This window comes from Equus caballus, chromosome 24, assembly GCF_041296265.1.
Source record: "Equus caballus isolate H_3958 breed thoroughbred chromosome 24, TB-T2T, whole genome shotgun sequence".
Taxonomy (NCBI): Eukaryota; Metazoa; Chordata; class Mammalia; order Perissodactyla; family Equidae; genus Equus; species Equus caballus.
The window spans coordinates 35,627,832-35,646,780 of NC_091707.1; the positions used below are offsets into that span (position 1 = coordinate 35,627,832).

Consider the following 18,949-nt stretch of genomic DNA (forward strand, 5'->3'; position numbering starts at 1 on the left):
GGCCAACACCGGACCAGAAGGGAGGCGGGGAGCGGGAGGCTCCTGGCTCTGACACTAGCAGCTCCTAAAATCCCCCCTTTAACAGAGTCAGTGACCCCTCCGTTTGTGTTTCTCCTCATGCGCAGGTGTTCCCTAAGCCCGCAACCACCTGCACACTGTTTCTTTCTCCTTTGTGGAGTTTGAGTAAACACCATTTCCTAGCTGACCTACTCCCCAGCCCCTGCAAGGCTCCTTTCCAGCCCCCTTTTCTTTATTTTCTCTCATCTATGGCCTGACACGGTAGCAATTTAGCGTGTCACTTAGATTACAGATTAAAAATGGGGCTGGCTAAATTCAGTTTAGGTAATAGACAACCACTAGGTATAGATTAAATTTAGACTAAGTGTCAAGGTAAGTTCTAACAGAAAGGAGGGAAATAAAGTTTCCTATGAACACAGACGCTGGGATGTCTCTACCTTGTCATTAAAAAAAAAAGTTTCTGCTAAAAAAGAATTAAAACATATTCATGTTAATCATATTGAATTGCCCAGACAAGAGAAAGGGAATGAATGTGGTCCCATCTGGTGACCTGAGATGCTGCCCTCTCTGACCGTGTAATATTCTAGTTGCATCAGAGTACTTTTAGACTGCGGTCCAAGACCAGACTAATACATTTCCCTCTGGGTGTGAAGGGAATTGTAAACATCTGGCTCTCTGAACTTCTCCAGGAGGCAGCTCTGGACACACCTCGCCTCATCCTACTTCCTGGTGTCTCTGTCCTTCCCCAAATGCCAGGAGTCATGGTGGAGAGTCTAATAAGGGTATCAACTAAGGCAGGGCGCAGGTCTCCCTCTGTCATCTTACAGGTGTCGTCCTTTGGGCAACTCTGTGTCAGATTCCCTTGGGGCAAGTTACTTGGGGAAGTGGGGCCACTTCCTCATACAGTAAGTGCAATTTACCTCTCTAATCAAAGAACTCAGAGAGAATGCGCCCGTGAGGTCCAGCCAGCTCCTGCCGCCGCCCAGGCAGCCATTCACAAGTTTGAGTAGGGATACTCATGTTTCCAGTCCAACCTCTGCAGCCCAGGAGCTCTGCCTGCCCAGCTGGGTTAGGTAGTCACAAACGCGACCCATGGGAGCTTGCCCTGGGCTGTAAGCAAGGGCTCCCTGCACCCCTCTGCTCTGCTGGGGACCCAAATTCTTCATCAGACAGAATTTGAAAATAAAGTGCTTTATTGCTGAGGATCCCAGAGAGCTTCAGGGCAGCTCAAGTCCTCGACCTTTCAGAGGGTTTTATGAACAGGGACCGTTGGACTTCAGCATTTCAACCCCATAGAAGGCAAGGGAGGGTGGTTCGGGGTGCGAGGGAGGGCAGGGAAGAGGCACCAGTTGTGCTGGGAGAGCCGATTATGTGCATCTCTTCCCAATTCTGAGCTCAGGGCATTCAGCGACACCACGTTGGGAGCCTGAAGTGGGTGACGGTGGAGTATGTACACCACAGAAATTGCCCAAATGCCACAAATCAGGCTCTGCCCACAGAACTGGTTTACCAGCTCAACACAGGAGCATGACACATCCTCCTGAGCTGGTGCTGAGCCCACCCCAAGCCTGGCTGTTGTGCCCATTTGGGGCAGTGCCATCTCCCTGCTCCGTACATTCTTACAATCTGGACAGAACAGAGGTGGACTGGACAAAAAAGGGACCTGAACTGGGTGATCCATTCCCCATCCGGAGCCTGCCTCAGCCTGCCTGTCCAGTGATGGCCTTCAGCTCTAGACTAAAGTGGGGTCCACCAAAAGGCAGCTTGGAGCTGAGAAACCCTCCTATGCAGTACTCCCAGCAGGGCTGGGGCAAGAGAGCCACGTGCAACCCCCAGAGATAAGGAGGGCTGGCCACCCAGGGCTGGATGTCAGCCTGACTAAGGGCAGCTGTGGGGCCAGACGAAAGGACTGGTCCTCAGGGCTGGGGGTGAGTGATTCGGCGCAGGTCCCGGGAATCAGGATGTGTGTGGAGAGCCCAGCTTACACACGTGTGCAGAGCAAGGGCAGAATAGCCTAAAAGGAAAAGGGTGGCCAGGCAGGGACAGCGCCTCCAGCAGGCAGGTGAGGTAAGCCCCATAGACACACATTTCCCCCGCACCCCCAGGGACTTTGGGGCTGAGCTCCCTCCCCCTACCCTGGGTTCTGTAAACCCTTCAACCTTCTCCCCAACCCCACAGACACCTGAGCTGCTGACCTGCCTCCAGTCCACAGGCAGAGGGCGCGCGGCCCCAGCCCAGCCTCAGCGGGGTAGCCCTCGCGCTCAGCCAGTCTGGGCAGGGGCGGGGAGGGGCCCGCAAGGAGAGTTCCAGCACCGCAGCGCCCTCACTAGTACTCCTTGGCCTCCTGCAACTGGGCCAGGTACTCCTCCTCCGGGGGGTTGTCGGCGCAGGCGCGGCCGTTGTTGGGGGGCCGCACGGCGTGGTAGCGACGCCAGTCCCCCTTACACAGGATCCAGGGCAGCGTGTCCACCTTGAAGTGCAGCTCGGGCGAGAAGTCGGTGCTCACGAGGTCGGGGGCGCCAGCGCCCTTGCCGCGGGTCAGCAGCCGGCTGCCCGCGTCGTAGCAGCAGTGCTGGGCGGCCAGGGTGCTGCTCTCGGCGGACGGCAGGGAGCGCAGGCAGAAGCGCGCCGAGGGCTGGTAGACGTCCAGGCGCTCCCGCGGCCCGCTCGCGTCCCTCCAGCGGAAGCTGCGGCCCCGGCGCTCGTCCCGCAGGCTCACGGCGCTGCGCCCGGCCTCCGGCGGGTACGCGCACGGGCAGCTGGGCAGGTCCCGCAGCACCTGGCTCAGGTACTCGGCTAGGAAGTCGCTCTTGCAGTTCAGCCACTTCTCACAGCTGTCCACATCTACAGAGGGCAGGGAAGGGCGGGAGGGGAGCTGGTGAGCCCCCTGGGGGCGTGGGGGCTAAGCAAGGGCCAATGCATGGAGAGAGAAGGCCGGGGCGCCAGCGGGTGCCGAGGTGTGGCTTGGGAGGGGCTGAGGGGCAGGAGTGGAAGGACACGCACCGCAGCTGGGGCCAGTCCGACCTGGCCTCCACTGGTGACAGGCAGGGGCGACCACACCCCACCCAGGCAGCCTGAAGCAAGGGGCCATGACTCAGAAAGGACGCTGGGCACGGGGCTGGAGGCCCCCTGCTGTGCCAGGTGTGGTCCCTTTAGATGCTGGGAGACCCTGGGATCCTGGGGAAGGAGCTAGGATGGCTTGGGGCAGGGGGAGCAGTTCTAACCAACTGGTAAGAAAGTGTTTCATTATTTTAACCACTGGCCCATTCTTTTTTTTTTTTGAGGAAGATTAGCCCTGAGCTAATTACTGCCAATCCTCCACTTTTTGCTGAGGGAGACTGGCCCTGAGCTAACATCCATGCCCATCTTCCTCTATTTTATACATGGGACGCCTGCCACAGCATGGCTTTTGCCAAGCAGTGCCATGTCCGCACCAGGGATCCAGGCCAGCGAAACCCGGGCTGCTGAGAAGCAGAACGTGCGCACTTAACCGCTGTGCCACCGGGCTGGCCCCAGCACTGGCCCATTCTTGTTTTTAACTCTGCCTTTCTCGGACTGACTCCATCTCTCTGGGCCCCCTGTCGCACCTGCTGTCTATGCTGCCCTCCTCCCCTCTCTCTGCCTCCGGAAATGTGGCCTCTTGACTCTGGCCACACAGAACAAATTGTTCCAGACCTTCTGGGCCCCCCTGGCAGCTCAAGGTGGTCAGGTGTGTCTCTCCCCCTGAGATCTGAGCTCTCCTGAGGGCAGGTACCAGGCCAGAGTCTTCTGGGAATCCCCTTCCAGCTGCACGATACTGGCTCATTGAGCTTCTGCGGTCTTGAGTATCGGCCCCATCTGCAAGGGGGGCTGTCAGCAGCTGCCTGCCTCCTTGCGGGGTGCAGGTGAGACCAAGAGACACAGATGTGGAGGGTGCTGGTGAAAGTATGGCCTGCTCCAAACTGCTGGAAGGAGCAGTCCTGGAGTTCTGGACCCCGACCTATTTCTGACAGCACCTCCTCCCCAGACAGAGCCTGCCCAGGAGCCTCCAAGGGTGACCAGGGAGTGGAAGCCAGAATGTCCCCCTCCCATCCTGCTGCCAGGGAGAACATGCCCCACTGGATGATCTCCCAGCTCTGTGGCTGCCATCAAGACCTCCTTCCCAGCAGGACTATCAGGCTGGGAAAGGCCGATGGGCCTGGCTAGGGCTGGAGGGGGGCAAGAAATGTAGGGCCCCCTTGCTGGGGAGGCTAACTTTCCAGCTGGAAGATGTGCTCTCAGCCTCAGTGGATGGAGGCAAGATTCTTGCTTGTCCAATGATGAGCCACCCTCCCAAGACAGGTTCTCCCCAACGCCCCCAGGGGCAGGGCCTAGCCCCCCACTGACGTGGACTAAGCATATCTGTAGCATTGTGAGCCAGGGGCTGCCCCCATCACTGGGGAAGTCCAAGGGGTCCTTGTCCTTGGTGCCTTTGGGAAGAGAGGAAGCCAGGCTGGTGGAGCCCCAGGGTACCTCTGTGCTCCCAATGGGGAAGCCCAGCCCTCAGCAGGCTCTCGGTGCCCACAGCATCTGGGAGAGGCCTGGGATGAGGCAGGACCACCATATTTACAAGCTTCCTGCATCCCCTCTCCCAAGCCCGCCTCTCAAACAACTGCCCACATTCCCAGGGGACCATGTCCAGCATGTAAGCCACTCCCGATGAGGGAGCTGGGGCTCTCCTCACCAGGACAGGGGGCAGGTCACAGGCACGGGACTCGGTGGCAGTGCAGGTATAGCCACAGGGCCGAATCCTCCGCTGGCCGCCGCGGCCGCAGCTCCCGCTGCAGGGAGACCAGGGGCTCCACTCCTCTGGAAGCTCATAGTCTGGGTTGAGGCAGGGAGCCGGGGTGAGGGAGCACAGCCCACAGGGTGCACTAGTGCAAATCAGCCAAAGGCATCCCTTCCCCAGAAAGACACAACCCCTGCCAGGGCTCCCAGTCCAGGGGACGGAGCACGCGTTGCATTTCAGCCCCCACTCATGCCCTCAGCTGGGTACCCTTGTGTAGTAAATATTTGTGCAAAGGCAGGAGGGGGCCCTACAGAGACAGCCCAACCCCCGCCACCCACTCTGTGCCAACAGTGCAATGAACAGGAAAAGACACCTGGGGCTGGAGCCACCGGACAGGTCAGTGTGACCTTGGGCAAGTCCCCCTGCATCTCTGAACTATAGTTTTTATGTCAATCAAAACCAAGGATGACAATATTTCCCTAGCACCTGGGGGTATTAAAGAATGTCCTGCTGCCCATGTTAGAGGCACAGGGCTCTCTGTGGAACCCCCAAGGCGCTGACCCAGCCAGCACTCCCCTCGCTTCCCAGGCAGGCTGGAGCAGGCCGGCCCCAGGAGTTTAAGGAAAATGAATGGAAGAAAAGCTGAAAGTCATGGACGTTCTGCCCATTGGTTTACATTATTTTGGTGAATTGGGAAAAGGCTGCTGCCACTTACTCTCAATCATAGGCACCTCCGTCCAGTGACGGCACAGCAAGGCTGTGGGGAGAAGGGCTGTGGCTCTGCCTGAACTGTCTGCACCCGGGAAAACCTGAACTGCAGTGTGCAAAAACAAACATGGCTCTCATGGGGGCTGGCAGGCTCTAGGTGATATTTTCTGAAGAGTCCGTGCTGCTATGTCACATTCTAATAAAAATAATAAAAATAGACAGTACTTTGTTTACTATACGAGGGCACTAAGTCATTCAAGACCCTCTACACCCAATCCTACGTAGTAAGGGTTGTGCCATTCTCCATTTTATAGAGGAAGGAACGGAGGCACAGAGAGGTTAAGTAACTTGCCCAAGGTCACTCAGCTGGTAAGCAGAAGAGCCAGGATTCAAACCCATGCAGTCTGAAAATGAGGTCACTTGTGAGCAGTGGGATTTATAATATTTCCCAATTTGTTGGAAGCTGATAGACATGAATATGTATAATATTACCCAAAGTCTGTTTTGCTTAGGGGATCTCAGGGCTGTGGGGAGGGTCAAATGTTGGGGAAAAAAACTTTGCAAGCTGGGGGTAACGTTACTATTAAACTAAGCTCCTGGCCTGCCAGCTGCCCCTGCCCAGGAAGCTCTCTGCCCTCTCTCCACCCCCATTTCTACTCAGGACCTCCAGGGGCAGCAGCGGGGGGTGCCAACGGGGTGCTCACCGTAGCTGTCTGACTCCTTGAAGACCCAGTCTCTGGGGGCCAGCCAGCCCTGCTCCCAGCTGCCTGCGGCCCCACTGAACCCAGGGGGCTCCTCCTCGGCCTCTTCACCATCGTTGCCCTCGTGGTCCTCACTCTCGCCGTACTCTGCAGCGTAACCCTCCGCCTCCGCCTCCTCCTCCTCGGCCTCCGCCTCCTCCTCCTCTTCCTCCTCATCTTCCCCTGGGGCTCTGCCCTTGAGACCGGTCCCCCCTTCCTCGCCCTCCACGTAGCCCCAGAAGAGGGGCCAGAAGAGCTCCTTGGTGGGCAGCCAGCTGGGGGCACCCTGGGGCCAGCGATTGCTGGGCTCGGCCAACAGGTCCATCTCCACCTCGGTCTGGGGGTCCTCGACCACCTCGATGGTCACCTGTAGGGAGACAGACCCCAGGCCGGCCAGTGAAAGAGGGCTCAGAGCCAGACTCCAAGGAGAGGGGAGCGACAAGTGCGGGGACAGGGGCAGCAGGGAGAGGCCCAAGCTCTCCTCCAAACCAGCGCATTCTATTGGCCAACCTTCTTGGCCTCCCAGGGCACAGGGGGTCACAGTTTAAGAGCTGGCTGTGCCCCAGAATCCCCTGGAGATTTCTGACTCCCTGACCCCACCCCATGGATTTAACTGGACTGAGGTGGCGCTGAGCACGGTGGGTGTAATAGGCGCCAGGGCGGAGACCCACGAGTTTAAGAGAAGCTGGCTGTGAATTCTGGCCCCTGCAGCCTGTGTGCTGCCCGGCCTCAGGGGCCACTAACAGCCCGAGCCTCCACTTCCTCGTTGTAGGGCCAGAAAATGACAGCGAAGAGGGCAAATCCCCACAGAAGGCCTTGAGGGAGCTCTCTTCCACCCCACTGTGGACGGGAAATAAGTAATATGAAATCACTTATGGGAAAGTGAACTTTAAAAACATCATTTTGGCTTATTATAAAGTAATAAGAGGTCACTGAACAAAACTTGGCCCCAAGCAAGGGACCAGCCTGGTGGCGTAGCGGTTAAGTTTGTGCGCTCTGCTTCAGCGGCCTGGGGTTCTCAGGTTCAGGTCCCGGGTCCAGACCTAGCACCACTCATCAAGCCATGCTGTCGCAGCATCTCACATAAAGTGGAGGAAGATTGGCACAGATGTTAGCTCAGTGACGATCTTCCTCAAGCAAAAAGAGGAAGGCTGGCAACAGATGTTAGCTCAGGGCCAATCTTCCTCACAAAATAAATAAATAAATAAATAAATAATAAAATAAAGGATGAGATAACGTTAGAAACAGTTAAAAAAAAAAAAAGAAAAAGAAAAAACCAGCAAACCATAAGGAAAATGAAAGTCACTCATATTCCACCAGTGACATAACATTTTGGTGAATAACCTTCCAGGTTTTGTACACACACATACACTATTTCAGAACGTTATGTCCTACACTTTTGCAGCCTATTCTCTTTTGGTGAAAGTGCTTTGTAAACTGTAGATGCTACCCCAAAATGCAGAATTGTTACCATTAGGGTTCAGGACTGGCCTCGGACTATGCAAACTGGAATTCCACCGGCCCCTCTAGTTTCCTCTCCCTTTATGCCCCTCTGGTGGGCAGTCCCTCACCCCCCTCAGCCCACCCCATTCAGTCCTCAACCACTTCTTCAGGGGCCTGCAGTAAGGGGTTGGGCCTGGGCCAGATCAGACCTCCAGGCTTTTCCACAAGGCCTCCTCCCTTATTCCCAGATCCCCTGTAGCTCAGGAAGCATTCTCGCTCTCTGGCTCGCTCCTCACAACAGCCCTGCCAGGTTGATGCTGCCTGTCCCTCGCTATGGACCTGGAGACAGGCTCCGAGCATCCCGTGGCTTGCCCGCGGTCTGCAGCTAGAAAGTGGAGGAGCAGGCACTCCTCCCACTACTCCACAGGGAGAGCATGGGCAGTCACCTTCTGCGACCCCACACAGGACCCCCGCCGTCCAGGGAATACAGCATGGGGACGCGTGACCTCAGAGCTGAGCCGTGTTGCCCAGCTCCTCCCTGGGTCTCCGCTGGGCCCAGGGCCCTTTGCAAGCTCTCACCTGGATATTGGGGTTTGGGGCACTCAAGTCAGTGTTGGCCAATCCCGGCAGCTTCTGCAGCTCCAGCAGCAATGGGGTGTCTCCCAGGGTCCCGGGAGGGGCCGCCTTGGCGGGGGGCTGGGCTGCCGGCTCAGTGAGAGCCCGGCGCCTGTGCTGGCGTGGCCCTGCCTGGAGGCGGGTTCTGGGGAGCAGTGGTGTCCCCTCCTCTTCCCTAGGAGAGCTGGGATCTGGGGACACTGAGACCTGAGAAGGAGAGAGGGGGAGGCAGGGGTGACTGAGGTCAGACCCGAAATAGGCTAGTGAGGGGGGATTCAGGAACCCTGCGGTCTGCCCAGGTGACAGACCCACCCTGTGACTGCATCCAAACATGCCCGCTTCAAGGCCTCGGAGGGGAAGTGAGGCTGCGTCCACAAAGCGCTTGGACAAATGGTGCCAACACGAGGCACGAGAGGAGGGTTAAAATCAGCATTCTACACATGGAAGAAACACAAGCCAGCCTCCCCGTTTTACAGATGAGGAAACTGAGGCCCAGAGAGGAAAGCAAGCTGTTTGAGGCAGTGGTTCCCAAGTGCAGTTTGCAGACCACCTGCCTCAGAATCCCCCAGGGCTCTTGGCAGAGAATAGGCACCAGGGCCCTCGGGGCAGCGCAGAAGCCGCTGGAAGGCCTAGGGGAGCGGATGGCAGGCCAGGGCCCTCCCCTCGGCATGCTCCCCTGCCACCTGGCCCTCCCAAGCCCTCCACGTGGCTAAGGGCCATATTCCTTAGCATCCCTGACCACAGCTCCCTTCCTCCACCTGCCCACCGGGGCCCGGCCCCTTTTCCTATTCCAGGCTGCCTGGATGGCTGGCTGCCAGTTAATTCCCTCCACCAGCCAGTGCCCACACGGGGACCATCCTTGCTTCAGCTCAGAGAGTAAGCCAAAGGCAGATCCTGCTTGTCTCTGACTCCGCTCCAGGGTTCATCTGCTCAGACAGGGGGACCTTCGGGCTCAGTGGCCATCCATGCACCTCCAGGCTGCAGCCATTGCCCAGGTCTCTACACCAGGGCAGAAAGAACACCACCCAGAGCCACCCTTATGAGCCTCAGGCCCCTGCCCCACCCAGGCCTCAGCCTTGACCCCACCTCCCATCTCACACCCAGGGCCGTGTGGTATGGCTGAAAAACATGGGTTCTGGAGAGTTAGATCAGCTTTGGGTTCAAATCCCAGCTCTGCCTCTTACTAGCTCATTCAACTTAATCTGCATAATGAGGAGAGTAATTCCCACCTGGAAGGACTGTCAGAATTTTATTTATCAAACACTTTCTCAGCATCTACTGTGTGCCAAGCACTATTCTAAACACTTAATCACTCATTTCATCCTCCCAACAACCCTCAGAGGTAGGTGCTAGCTGTGGTCTCCATTTTGACGATGGAGACTAAAGCACAGAGAGGGCCAGCAACTTGCCCAAGGTCACACAGCCATTTGGAGGTAGAGCCAGGATTTGAACCAGGCAGCCTGGGCCCAGAACCCACGCTCTTAATCATCGTGCTCTAACACTGTGGGTGAGAGCGCTGAGTCACCTTCACAAATCAGGGGCTTACTGAGTCTAGTTTCTCACTCTCTTTTCTTGGGTTGGAAGAGAGATTGAGAATCTTCTGTCTCTCGCCTTTGATCTCCCCTTCTGCGGTCCCCGGACGCCTGGTTCCGAGGCTTCTGCGCTGATCATGTGGTCCCACGGCAGCTGTGGGCCCATCTCAGCCTGGCCCCGGAGTCTTGCTGAGTTAAAGCGCTCTGGTCTAGACGGCCAGGGTGGATCAACAGAGGATGGACAGATGAGTAAGGGGACAACTCGACCACCTCACTGACCAATCCTGGAGGCCAGGAATATCCCCCTACTTGCCTTCCCGCAGCTCCCGCCCACAATTCCACCAAAGCCCCAGCTGCCCCTGTGACTCTGCGCTGCAGGTCCTCTGTCTGCAGCCTCCGGGGCACGGGGACAGGCGGTCTTGGGGCAGCAGGAGTTCAGGGCCATGAGTCTTTCTGGCTGAGCTGGATGCCCTTGCCCCGTGGGCAGGTGGTTAAGCAGTGGTTCTCATCTCGGGACGTTTGGCAATGTCTGGAGACATGTGTGGTTGTCACAATTGGAAAGGGGTGCTACTGGCACCTAGAGGGCAGAGGACAGAGGTCCTACAAGGCCCAGGACAGCCCTCGCAACAAGGATGACCCAGCCCAGAATGTCAATGGTGCTGCAGTGAAGAAACCCTGCTCTAGAGTCAGGCTGCCTGGGTCTGAACCCTGGTGGTGGCCGGCGTCTGCCCTGTGGGACCCTGGCAGAGGACAGAACCTCTGTGAGTGTGCTTATCTGAAGAGTGATGGGCAAGAGCTGCTATCCAGCAGGCGCTCAGAATGTTCCCTTCCAGCCCTCCTATCCTCTCCGCTCCCTGGTGCCCCGCTGGACCAGAGGACGAGCAAAGGCCATAGAAAGCCCTGGCTAAAGATTGCAGCCACATATGCCGCCCTTCTCTGGGGCCGCTCCTGGAGCCTCTGGCCCCTGGAGCCCCCAGAGGACTCCAGGGAGTGGGCGGTGGCAGCGGGATGGGGGCACACAACACGACATCCAGTCTTAGTTTGGGTTCCCTCAGAAGCCGACCCTGAGACAAGGATGCAAGAGCAAGTGGTTCCTTTGGAAGGCGATCCCAGGAGACAGCATGGAGGTGGGGGAGCAAGTTAGGAAGAGGGGACAGCTAATAAAGATGCTCCATCAAGCTAGTGACCACGGTGGGCGACTGGCGCTCAGTCCCACTGGGTGCCTCAATTACCCCCCGGGGGGGAGCTGGGCTCAACTCGGCCAGTCATTGGTGGAGGGCCGCTGGGTAGGATCTGCTCTGCAGGCACGTGGGGCTTGCCTTGTACAGCTCAGAGCTGACAGTGCTGGCGAAAGCCCTCAGGACTGGACAGAGGCAACTGGAAGCAGAGCCCCCAGAGCCCTGGCCTGTGATCCTGGCCTGAGCACATCTTCTGCACCAGGCCCCAGCCAGCCCCTCAGAGCCTCTGCTACTCACTCCATCTGGACGGTGAGCCCCGGGGGAGGGAATTCCTGTCTGCTTTGTTCAAGCTGCATCCCGTGCCTAGCACAGTGCCTGCTGCCCTGTGGGAGCTCAGGAAATCACTGCTAAGTGACTGAAAGAATGCCAGCAACCCTGAGGGCCAGGTGTGGCTGTCTCTATGGTAACTGGGAGTTCTGGGGGCTCAGAGAGGGTAAGGGATTTACGTAAGGTCTCAAAGTTTACCATATCGGACCTCGGCTTCAAACTCAGCTCTGCCTGACCTCAGCACTCACACATCGGTGCATGCATGCGTGTGCAGACACACTCATAACCACAACCCTCATGCAGCCACAAAGCACATCCAGTGTCACCATCTTGTCTGGCAGCTGAATGTGGTGTAACGAGGGCAGGCTGGAGGCTGCATGGCCCGGGTTCAAATCCCAACGTGTGCACTTCCTAGCTGTGTGACCTTGGGCAGGGTCCTTAATCTGCCGCAGTTTCTCTCTCTGTAAAGAGGGAAACGCAGTCCCTGTCTTGTAGGGTCGTTGAGTTAGAAAGCTGCTTCCAACACGAAGCATGCAATGACTGTGACCCAAAGGTGGTGACAGATGGCTCTCAGAGGGGAAAGGAGAGCAGCCCTCTCGCCAGACACAGTGCTGGCTCTTGACATCCTAACTGCTGTGAAGACCCCCTCCCCCCACCTCTGAGGCAGGATCTCTGTGCAGGTGTATTCCTAGGATGTTCTGGAGCGAATTCTGAGGCTCCAGCCTGTATAAGGACACCTGCCCTACCCACAGGCCCACCTCCTCCACCTGTTAAGCTCGTATGTGGAGCTTCCCACACGTACAGATACGCAACTCCATTCTTTTGGAGGATGGTGTTATTGCCCAGATAGATATGAGATATACAGATATAGTCCAAGATATAGCCCCACCATTCTCTCTCTCTCCCTCACACTCACAGATGCACACACATGCACACACACACACACAGGGCCCCACATGCACCCTCCTCGGCTGGGCCAGGCAGCCCTGACCACGTGCTCCCAGTTAAACTAAGAGCCCTCATCCCCACACCCCTCCCTGCACTGCAGGAGCCTGCCTGCTCATCTGTTTCAGCGCCCCTCACCGTCCCCCCTCTCCCTTCTCCTCTCTGCCTCCGGGGTCAGGAACTTGTTCTGGATAATGAAGTCCAGGTGCCAGGTGCAGCCCAGACCTCCCCTCCCCGCAGCCCCAGCTGCTGGGGCCCCCGCCCACCCCTCCAGAGTCACATGGCCTCCCAGGAACTGCGGGAGACCCAGCACGCAGCAGCGACTGCCTCTTCAGCCAAACCAGAGGACCACAGGCACGGGCAGCCAGACGGGGCTGGACCTGGCCCTCCTCACTGGTGTGGGCTATCCTAACCCAGTCCTCCTGACACCCAGTGGAGACGTCAAAGCTCCTCACTGTAATAAGCTGCTGTCAGAGCACACCCTCCAGGCACCAGGGCTGGCCTCATGCTGTGTGACCTGTGGTTTAACGTGCTGCTGCTGCCATCTTGAAATGCTCAGAGACCCCACATACCATGCTGCTGGTCCTGCTGAGCATCCTATGCGTACTTACTCGGTGAATCCTCACAACAGCCCTTTGGGCAGGTACTAGCATCATCCTCACTTCATAGATGAGGCAGCCAGGGATCAGAGAGGGGAAGTAACTTGCTCGGGGTCATACAGGGGTCTGGAGGAGCAAGATTTAAGACCAATGAGCTGGCTGGAGAGTCTGTACTCTTAACCTTTGTGCTGTGCCAACTCCATGCAGGGGCTGCACCTTCTGGCTCGCTGCCTGCCACTTTGGGTGCCGAGTGTGAAAGAACAAAACACTAGAACAGGACGTTCTACTTTGCACATCCATCCTTCCGTTTGATCCTCATAACAACCCAGTGAGGTGCGAAGGGGAGGAACGAGATTAGGAAACTGAGGTCCAGTGAAGATGGGGACTTGCCTGGGACCACTGAGCAGCCCCAGCTCCAGGCCCCCATTCCTGTCCTGTCCCTCAGCCGGCTTTCCAGGGGTCCCAAACACTAAGAGGAGGAAGAATGGTCTGGAGGGAGAAGGATGGTCATGTCAAGGTCCAGGGGGTGCCCAGGTGCAGGAGAGGCTAAGAGGCAAAGGCCACAGGCTTGGCATCACACTCGGGGTCCCAGTGCCCTTTCTGACACTCACTCGCCGATCGGGCCAGAAAGACACCAAAGAAGGCCAACCTTTAGGAAAACACCTGCTTCTCGGTGTCACCCACCTGGCAGGTGAGACCTTTCAACCCACCACACCCCTCCTGCAACCCAAACCCTGCTGCCAGGCAACTGGCTGGACGACGGCCGCAGGCTGAAGCACTGACCGAGCACCCCTAACCCGTGTGTGACACTGCCCCAAGCATGCTTGTTCTTCCCTCTCAGCCCAAACCCTGACAAAGCGCTTCCTTCGGGGCAATGAAACCCCTGCCGCTGAAGCAAGAACATCCAGTTCTGCCCCAGCTGGGAACCCTTCATGCAGGACCACCCTCGCAGCAAGCAAAAGCTGTCCTCCCTGGGTTCTTCTCTATTGCCTAACTCTGATCTCCATCACCCTCTTGTGTCTTTTTTTTTTTTTTTTTTTTTTGAGGACGATTAGCCCTGAGCTAACATCCACCGCTGATCCTCCTTTTTTTGCTGAGGAAGATTGGCCCTGAGCTAACATCCATGCCCATCTTCCTCTACTTTACATACGGGATGCCTGCCACAGCATGGCATGCCAAGCAGTGTGTAGGTCTGCACCCGGGATCCGAACCGGTGAACTCCAGGCCTCCAAAGCGGAGTGCGTGAACTTAATTGCTATGCCAGCAGGCTGGCCCCACCATCACCCTCTTGTGACCCAGTCCCCGCCTCCTTCTCCCCCACCCGAAGGTCTTCCCTTGCCTGCCCAGGAGGTGGTGGATGCCAGGACTAGGTGCCCAGGGCTCTAGAATTAAGCAAAGCTGGGTTTGGATCCTGGCTCACCACTTAAGCAGCTACGTGACTGTGGGTTAGTTATCTGACCCACTGTCACTTTCCTCATCCCTAACATGAGGATAACAAGGAACACAAAATGCCAGGCATGGGCACTGTTGGGTGGTGTTCTGATCCCAACTAGAAGACACCCAAGGCACAGCTGTCTCCTTCTTTGCCCATCCGGTGCGCAACAAACGCCTGGCCCCAGCCCCTTGCGAAGACGATGCCACCCATGTGTACAGCACTTTCTCACACGGCACGCCATCCGACAGAACAGGTTCTCTTACTCCCATTCGACTGTGGGAGTAAACTTAGGCTCAGCAACTGGCCTGCCCAGAGTAGGGGTGGCACATTCTGTCCACAAGGCTAATGATTTCAAGACTTTTCAAGAGTGTGGATGAGCGGGCTGGGGCATGAAATGCAAAGATGGACCATCAGGTCCCCAGGGCAGCTCTTGAAATGACGACCCAGTTCCCAAGCCCAGCTAGGCTTAACGTCTCTGTGCCTTGATGTTTTTCATCTGGAAAATGAGACTGATGCCTGTACCAGAATGATGCGACAATGAAACAACATCACGTCAAGTACTTTGTACCGACTCTGCAAGGTCCAGGGCATGCTCGCTTCCCTCGGTCCTCCTCACCTTTGGATCCGGGGGATTAAGTTCCTCTGCTTCTTCATAGAGGTCTGTGGGCTGGTCGGCTATTTCTGACCTATCACCCATGGCCCGGGAACAGCAGTCTGCATTCGCTCAACGACTCCTTAACTAACACCTTTGACGTGTAACAGCTTTAACACCTCACACAGACTTGTGGAACAGTGTTTGAGCTGGATGCAATCATGGAGATGACTGAGCCACTCATTTTAAATGTCAGGAAAGGGGTCAGGCCGGTGGCGCAGAGGTTAAGTTCGCACGTTTCAATTGGTGGCCCGGGGTTTACCCGTTTGGATCCCGGGTGCCGACATGGCACTACTTGGCACACCATGCTGTGGTAGGCGTCCCACTTATAAAGTAGGGGAAGATGAGCATGGATGTTAGCTCAGGGCCAGTCTTCCTCAGCACAAAGAGGAGGATTGGCAGCAGTTAGCTCAGGGCTAATCTTCCTCAAAATAAAATAAAATAAAATAAATGTCAGGAAAACGTCCACGGTGAGTCACATTTGAGTTAAGGACCTGCTGGGACTAGAACCCCAGGGCCTGGGCTCCAAGCTCTCCTCCACGGCACTACTTTGCTCTCACGTGGTTTTGAGGGCTCGGCCAGGCCTTATCCCAGGGTTGGGGATATGACTTTGGCTGTGAAGTAACTTATCCTCTACTCATCCAGACTTGGGGAGGTCTGGCAGCCTACCGAAAATCATTACAACACAAAGTGTAAGTACTAAAATAGAAAGTGTCTATGCCAAATGAGTAGAAAAAATGCCAATTTAATTAGTTTTATGACGACTGTCATCTCCACCTAGGAGGTGGGACTGGCCAGAGGCTGTTGAGTTCCTCTGAATTTGCTGACTGCAGGGGTTCTCAACAGTGGGCAGGGCGGATGAGGTGTCCCTCAGGGAAGATGTGGCGATGTCTGGTTCTGTGGGGGAGTGAGCAGAGGCCAGGGATGCTGCTAAACATCCTACAGTGCACAACAAAGGATTATATGACCCCAAATGACAGGAGTGCAGAGGAGAGAAACCCTGCTCTACAGGATGTCCTCTCAACAGGGGCAAAAATTGTATCTCCGGGGTGAAAAACCTTGGCTATTACAATGGTTCACAACACTCCAAAGGGCCATGGTACATAAACAGTTTAACTGTGGTATTAAAATTTCAGGAGGGATGGGGCCAGCCGGTGGCACAGCGGTTAAGTGCTCACGTTCCACTTTGGCAGCCCGGGGTTCGCCAGCCCGGATCCCGGGTGTGGACATGGCACCGCTTGGCAAAAGCCATGCTGTGGTAGGCATCCCATATACAGAGTAGAGGAAGATGGGCATGGATGTTAGCTCAGGGCCAGTCTTCCTCAGCAAAAAGAGGAGGATTGGCGGCAGATGTTAGGTCAGGGCTAATCTTCCTCAAAAAAAAAAAAAAATTCATGAGGGAGAGCACTTAGGAAAAAGAAATGTCTGACAGGCTCCTTAGCGACGCAGTAATGAAAAAAAGGTGGACGACACTGGTCTACGGAGACGCCTTTAAGAGCTGCCTGGGGCCCCTTCTCCCTGGTGCCTCTGGAGGGCCTCAGCAGCACAGGCGCTGACCACGGCCCACGCTCGGCTCTCCCCGCTTCCCCACTCACCGGACGGCGCCCCTCACTGTTCTCATCTGGAAAGTGGAAACAAGGACTCTGGCTTCCTCCCAGAACGGCTCAGAGCATGGGAGGAGCCCGGAGCCCACCACGGCCGCCAGCTCTTACATATCCTGGAACAAGTCCGGCGGGTTCTGTCCCCATGGGGATGAATGTCCACTCCAGTCCAGGGGGAAATGAGCTAGACCGTTGACCCCTGGTGACGGGACACACAGGTGTCGCCAGACCGTGGTTTCTCTCCATGGTTAACACGACTCTTCCGTCTCACTCCTGTCTTACATCCACCCACTCACGGGCCACCGAGAAAGTGCCTTCCTAGTCTTAGCGACCTCTTCTGCTTTTCCAACTGCATAATAATACAAAGGTCCCTGGCTGATCACTCCCAGTCAGCAAGTTGAAGGACCCCACTTATTACCTTACCTTGTCTCAATTCACAGCCAAAGGGACTCAAATTCTTTGCAGATTTGATATAAGAGGCTGCACCAGGGGATCACTTGACCGGTTGAACCTCAGCAACCCTAGCCCGCCACGCTGCAAAGCGCCGCGTTCCTCTCCCTGCCTCCCGACTCCTCTCGCAACGCGCCCCTGGACTGGCAGCTGCAGGAGAGGTTCGCTCAAGGCGAGGCAGCTGCCCGGGCGCGGCGGGCAGACCAGAGAAGAAGCCCGGCCACTCCAGGGTGTGCGCACCGCACTCAGCACTGAAGGGAAGGCTCGCCCTTGGCTGGGGCGCTACACGGCCCCGGGAGCGGGGGCTCCGGAGGGCCGGTGCACCTGGCCATCGCCCGGGGCCCGGGGGCGTCCGAGCCGGCCCCTGCCCTTGCCCTCGGTGGTCGTGCCCGCGTCCCGGGCCCCGCTCCCCGAGCGGCCGCAGCCCCGCGCCCGCCGCTCACCTCCGCCGGCCTCGTGCGGCTCCGAGGCCGGGGCCCGGGACCCCGCGGCGTCCTCAGGGGCCGCCCTCGGGCCGCGGCCAGCAGCGCCGTCAGCAGCACAAGGCCGAGGAGGAGCCCCGCTCGGCCGGGCACTCGAGGCATCGTCTCCCTCCCGAGGCTGCTCGGCTCCGGCGAGCCCGTGCGCGCCCCGCCCTGCCGCCTCCGGGGCGGGGGCGAGGGGCGCCCGGCGGCCGCGGGGGCGCGCGGGGGCGGGGGCGCGCGGCCCGCCAGCCTCGCCTGCCCGGGCCCCGGCGGGGGCGCCCGCGCGCTCTCGGGGTCAGCACCCGGGATGTCCCCCCGCCCGCCCCGGAGGGGTGGCCCCTAGGCGCTCGCGGACCAGTCTTGGCCCAGCAGGCGGCTCCCTTTGATCTAGCCGCCTCCCCGCCCTCAGTCCCCGCCGCTGTCGCCGTCGCAGCCCAACGCGGAGCCTTCAGATCTTGGGCAAATGTTTATTTATGCCTCGAGGCAGGCTTGCTTGGGGAGGAAGCCTGAAGTCACTCCGCCCAGGGCTCTCCCAGCTCCCTGCTGGAGGTGGAGCCCGGAGGAACACCTGCCACTCTGCATCCAGTTTCCTCGGGTGTTCTCACAGCACTTCGAAAACCGGGAGAGCTGAGACTCAGTTGTGAGGATAAGTCCCAGAAGGCCAGCGGCTAGACACGTTGGAGTGGTCAGAAGATCCTGCCCTGCCACTGGGTGTCACCTGGTCTCATCCCGGATAAAACAATGGGATCACCCACTCCCTCCAGCGAGACACTTGTGCACGGACCCTCATGTGTAGGGCACGAGGGTCAGGAATTAAAACTTCAGGTTGTGATAAAGATCAGGAACTCTGAGGGGCAGTGGCAAACTTAGTGGCCTGGATGCCGCCTGTTGGGAAGGGTGAGTGCAGTGACACAGGGCAGGTGTGGGTGCGGTAGGGTTTGGACAGTCGGTGAGGAGCAATCAGAAGGCATTAGGAAGATGCATGCCCGGGGCGTATGAGGGAGCACTACGGCTGCCTAGGTTTCAGGGCAGGGCTAGCAGATCCCTGGAGGCGCTGGGGACCATGGCCAGGAAGCCCGTCATGGGGGTAAAACTTAGGATCTGGGTTGGGCAGGAGTGAAACCCTTAAGGTCCTGGGCACAGTTCTGAGACACCACGCCTGGCCCACCAGCACAGCACCGGACTCTGCATCGTTTCCAACAGTGCATCACAGGGATCACAGCCTGGGGCTGGGGTTGGCCACAGGGTTTGTATCTTCCTTCTACCATTTACCAAGCAGTTGATATCACTGGATGAGTTCTTTGACCTCTCGGTGCTTTTGTCATCTGTAAAAGTTTATGTGTGTGTGTAGGGGGTACCTACCTCACAGGTGTGAGGAGTCACTAAGAATCTATGTTAAGGATTTACATTAGGATGATCTGTATGAAGTTGCCATTTTTTAGCCAAAAGAGTCAAATATAGGCAATTTCCTATGTGTAAATAAGAAGCCTGGTAC

General features: G+C 57.4%; 1 protein-coding gene across 4 annotated transcripts; it reads right to left on the minus strand.

Annotated features, from left to right (window-relative positions):
* Positions 1-1,193: 1,193 nt before the first annotated feature.
* Positions 1,194-17,776, minus strand: ISM2 (isthmin 2). 4 transcript variants are annotated; one of them, XM_070250261.1, is made up of 5 exons: positions 17,434-17,617; positions 9,835-10,012; positions 8,236-8,478; positions 6,178-6,580; positions 1,194-2,862 (listed from the first exon to the last, which is right to left on the minus strand). In XM_070250261.1, the coding sequence occupies exons 2-5, from the start codon at positions 9,967-9,969 to the stop codon at positions 2,345-2,347; spliced, it is 1,299 nt and encodes a 432-aa protein (XP_070106362.1). In that variant the 5' UTR covers positions 9,970-10,012; positions 17,434-17,617; the 3' UTR covers positions 1,194-2,344. The 4 variants fall into 4 exon arrangements, with proteins under 4 accessions (XP_070106362.1, XP_070106361.1, XP_070106364.1 ...); XM_070250260.1 differs by lacking the exon at positions 17,434-17,617 and adding an exon at positions 14,904-15,091; XM_070250263.1 differs by lacking the exon at positions 9,835-10,012 and having other exon boundaries at positions 17,434-17,776.
* Positions 17,777-18,949: the final 1,173 nt, after the last annotated feature.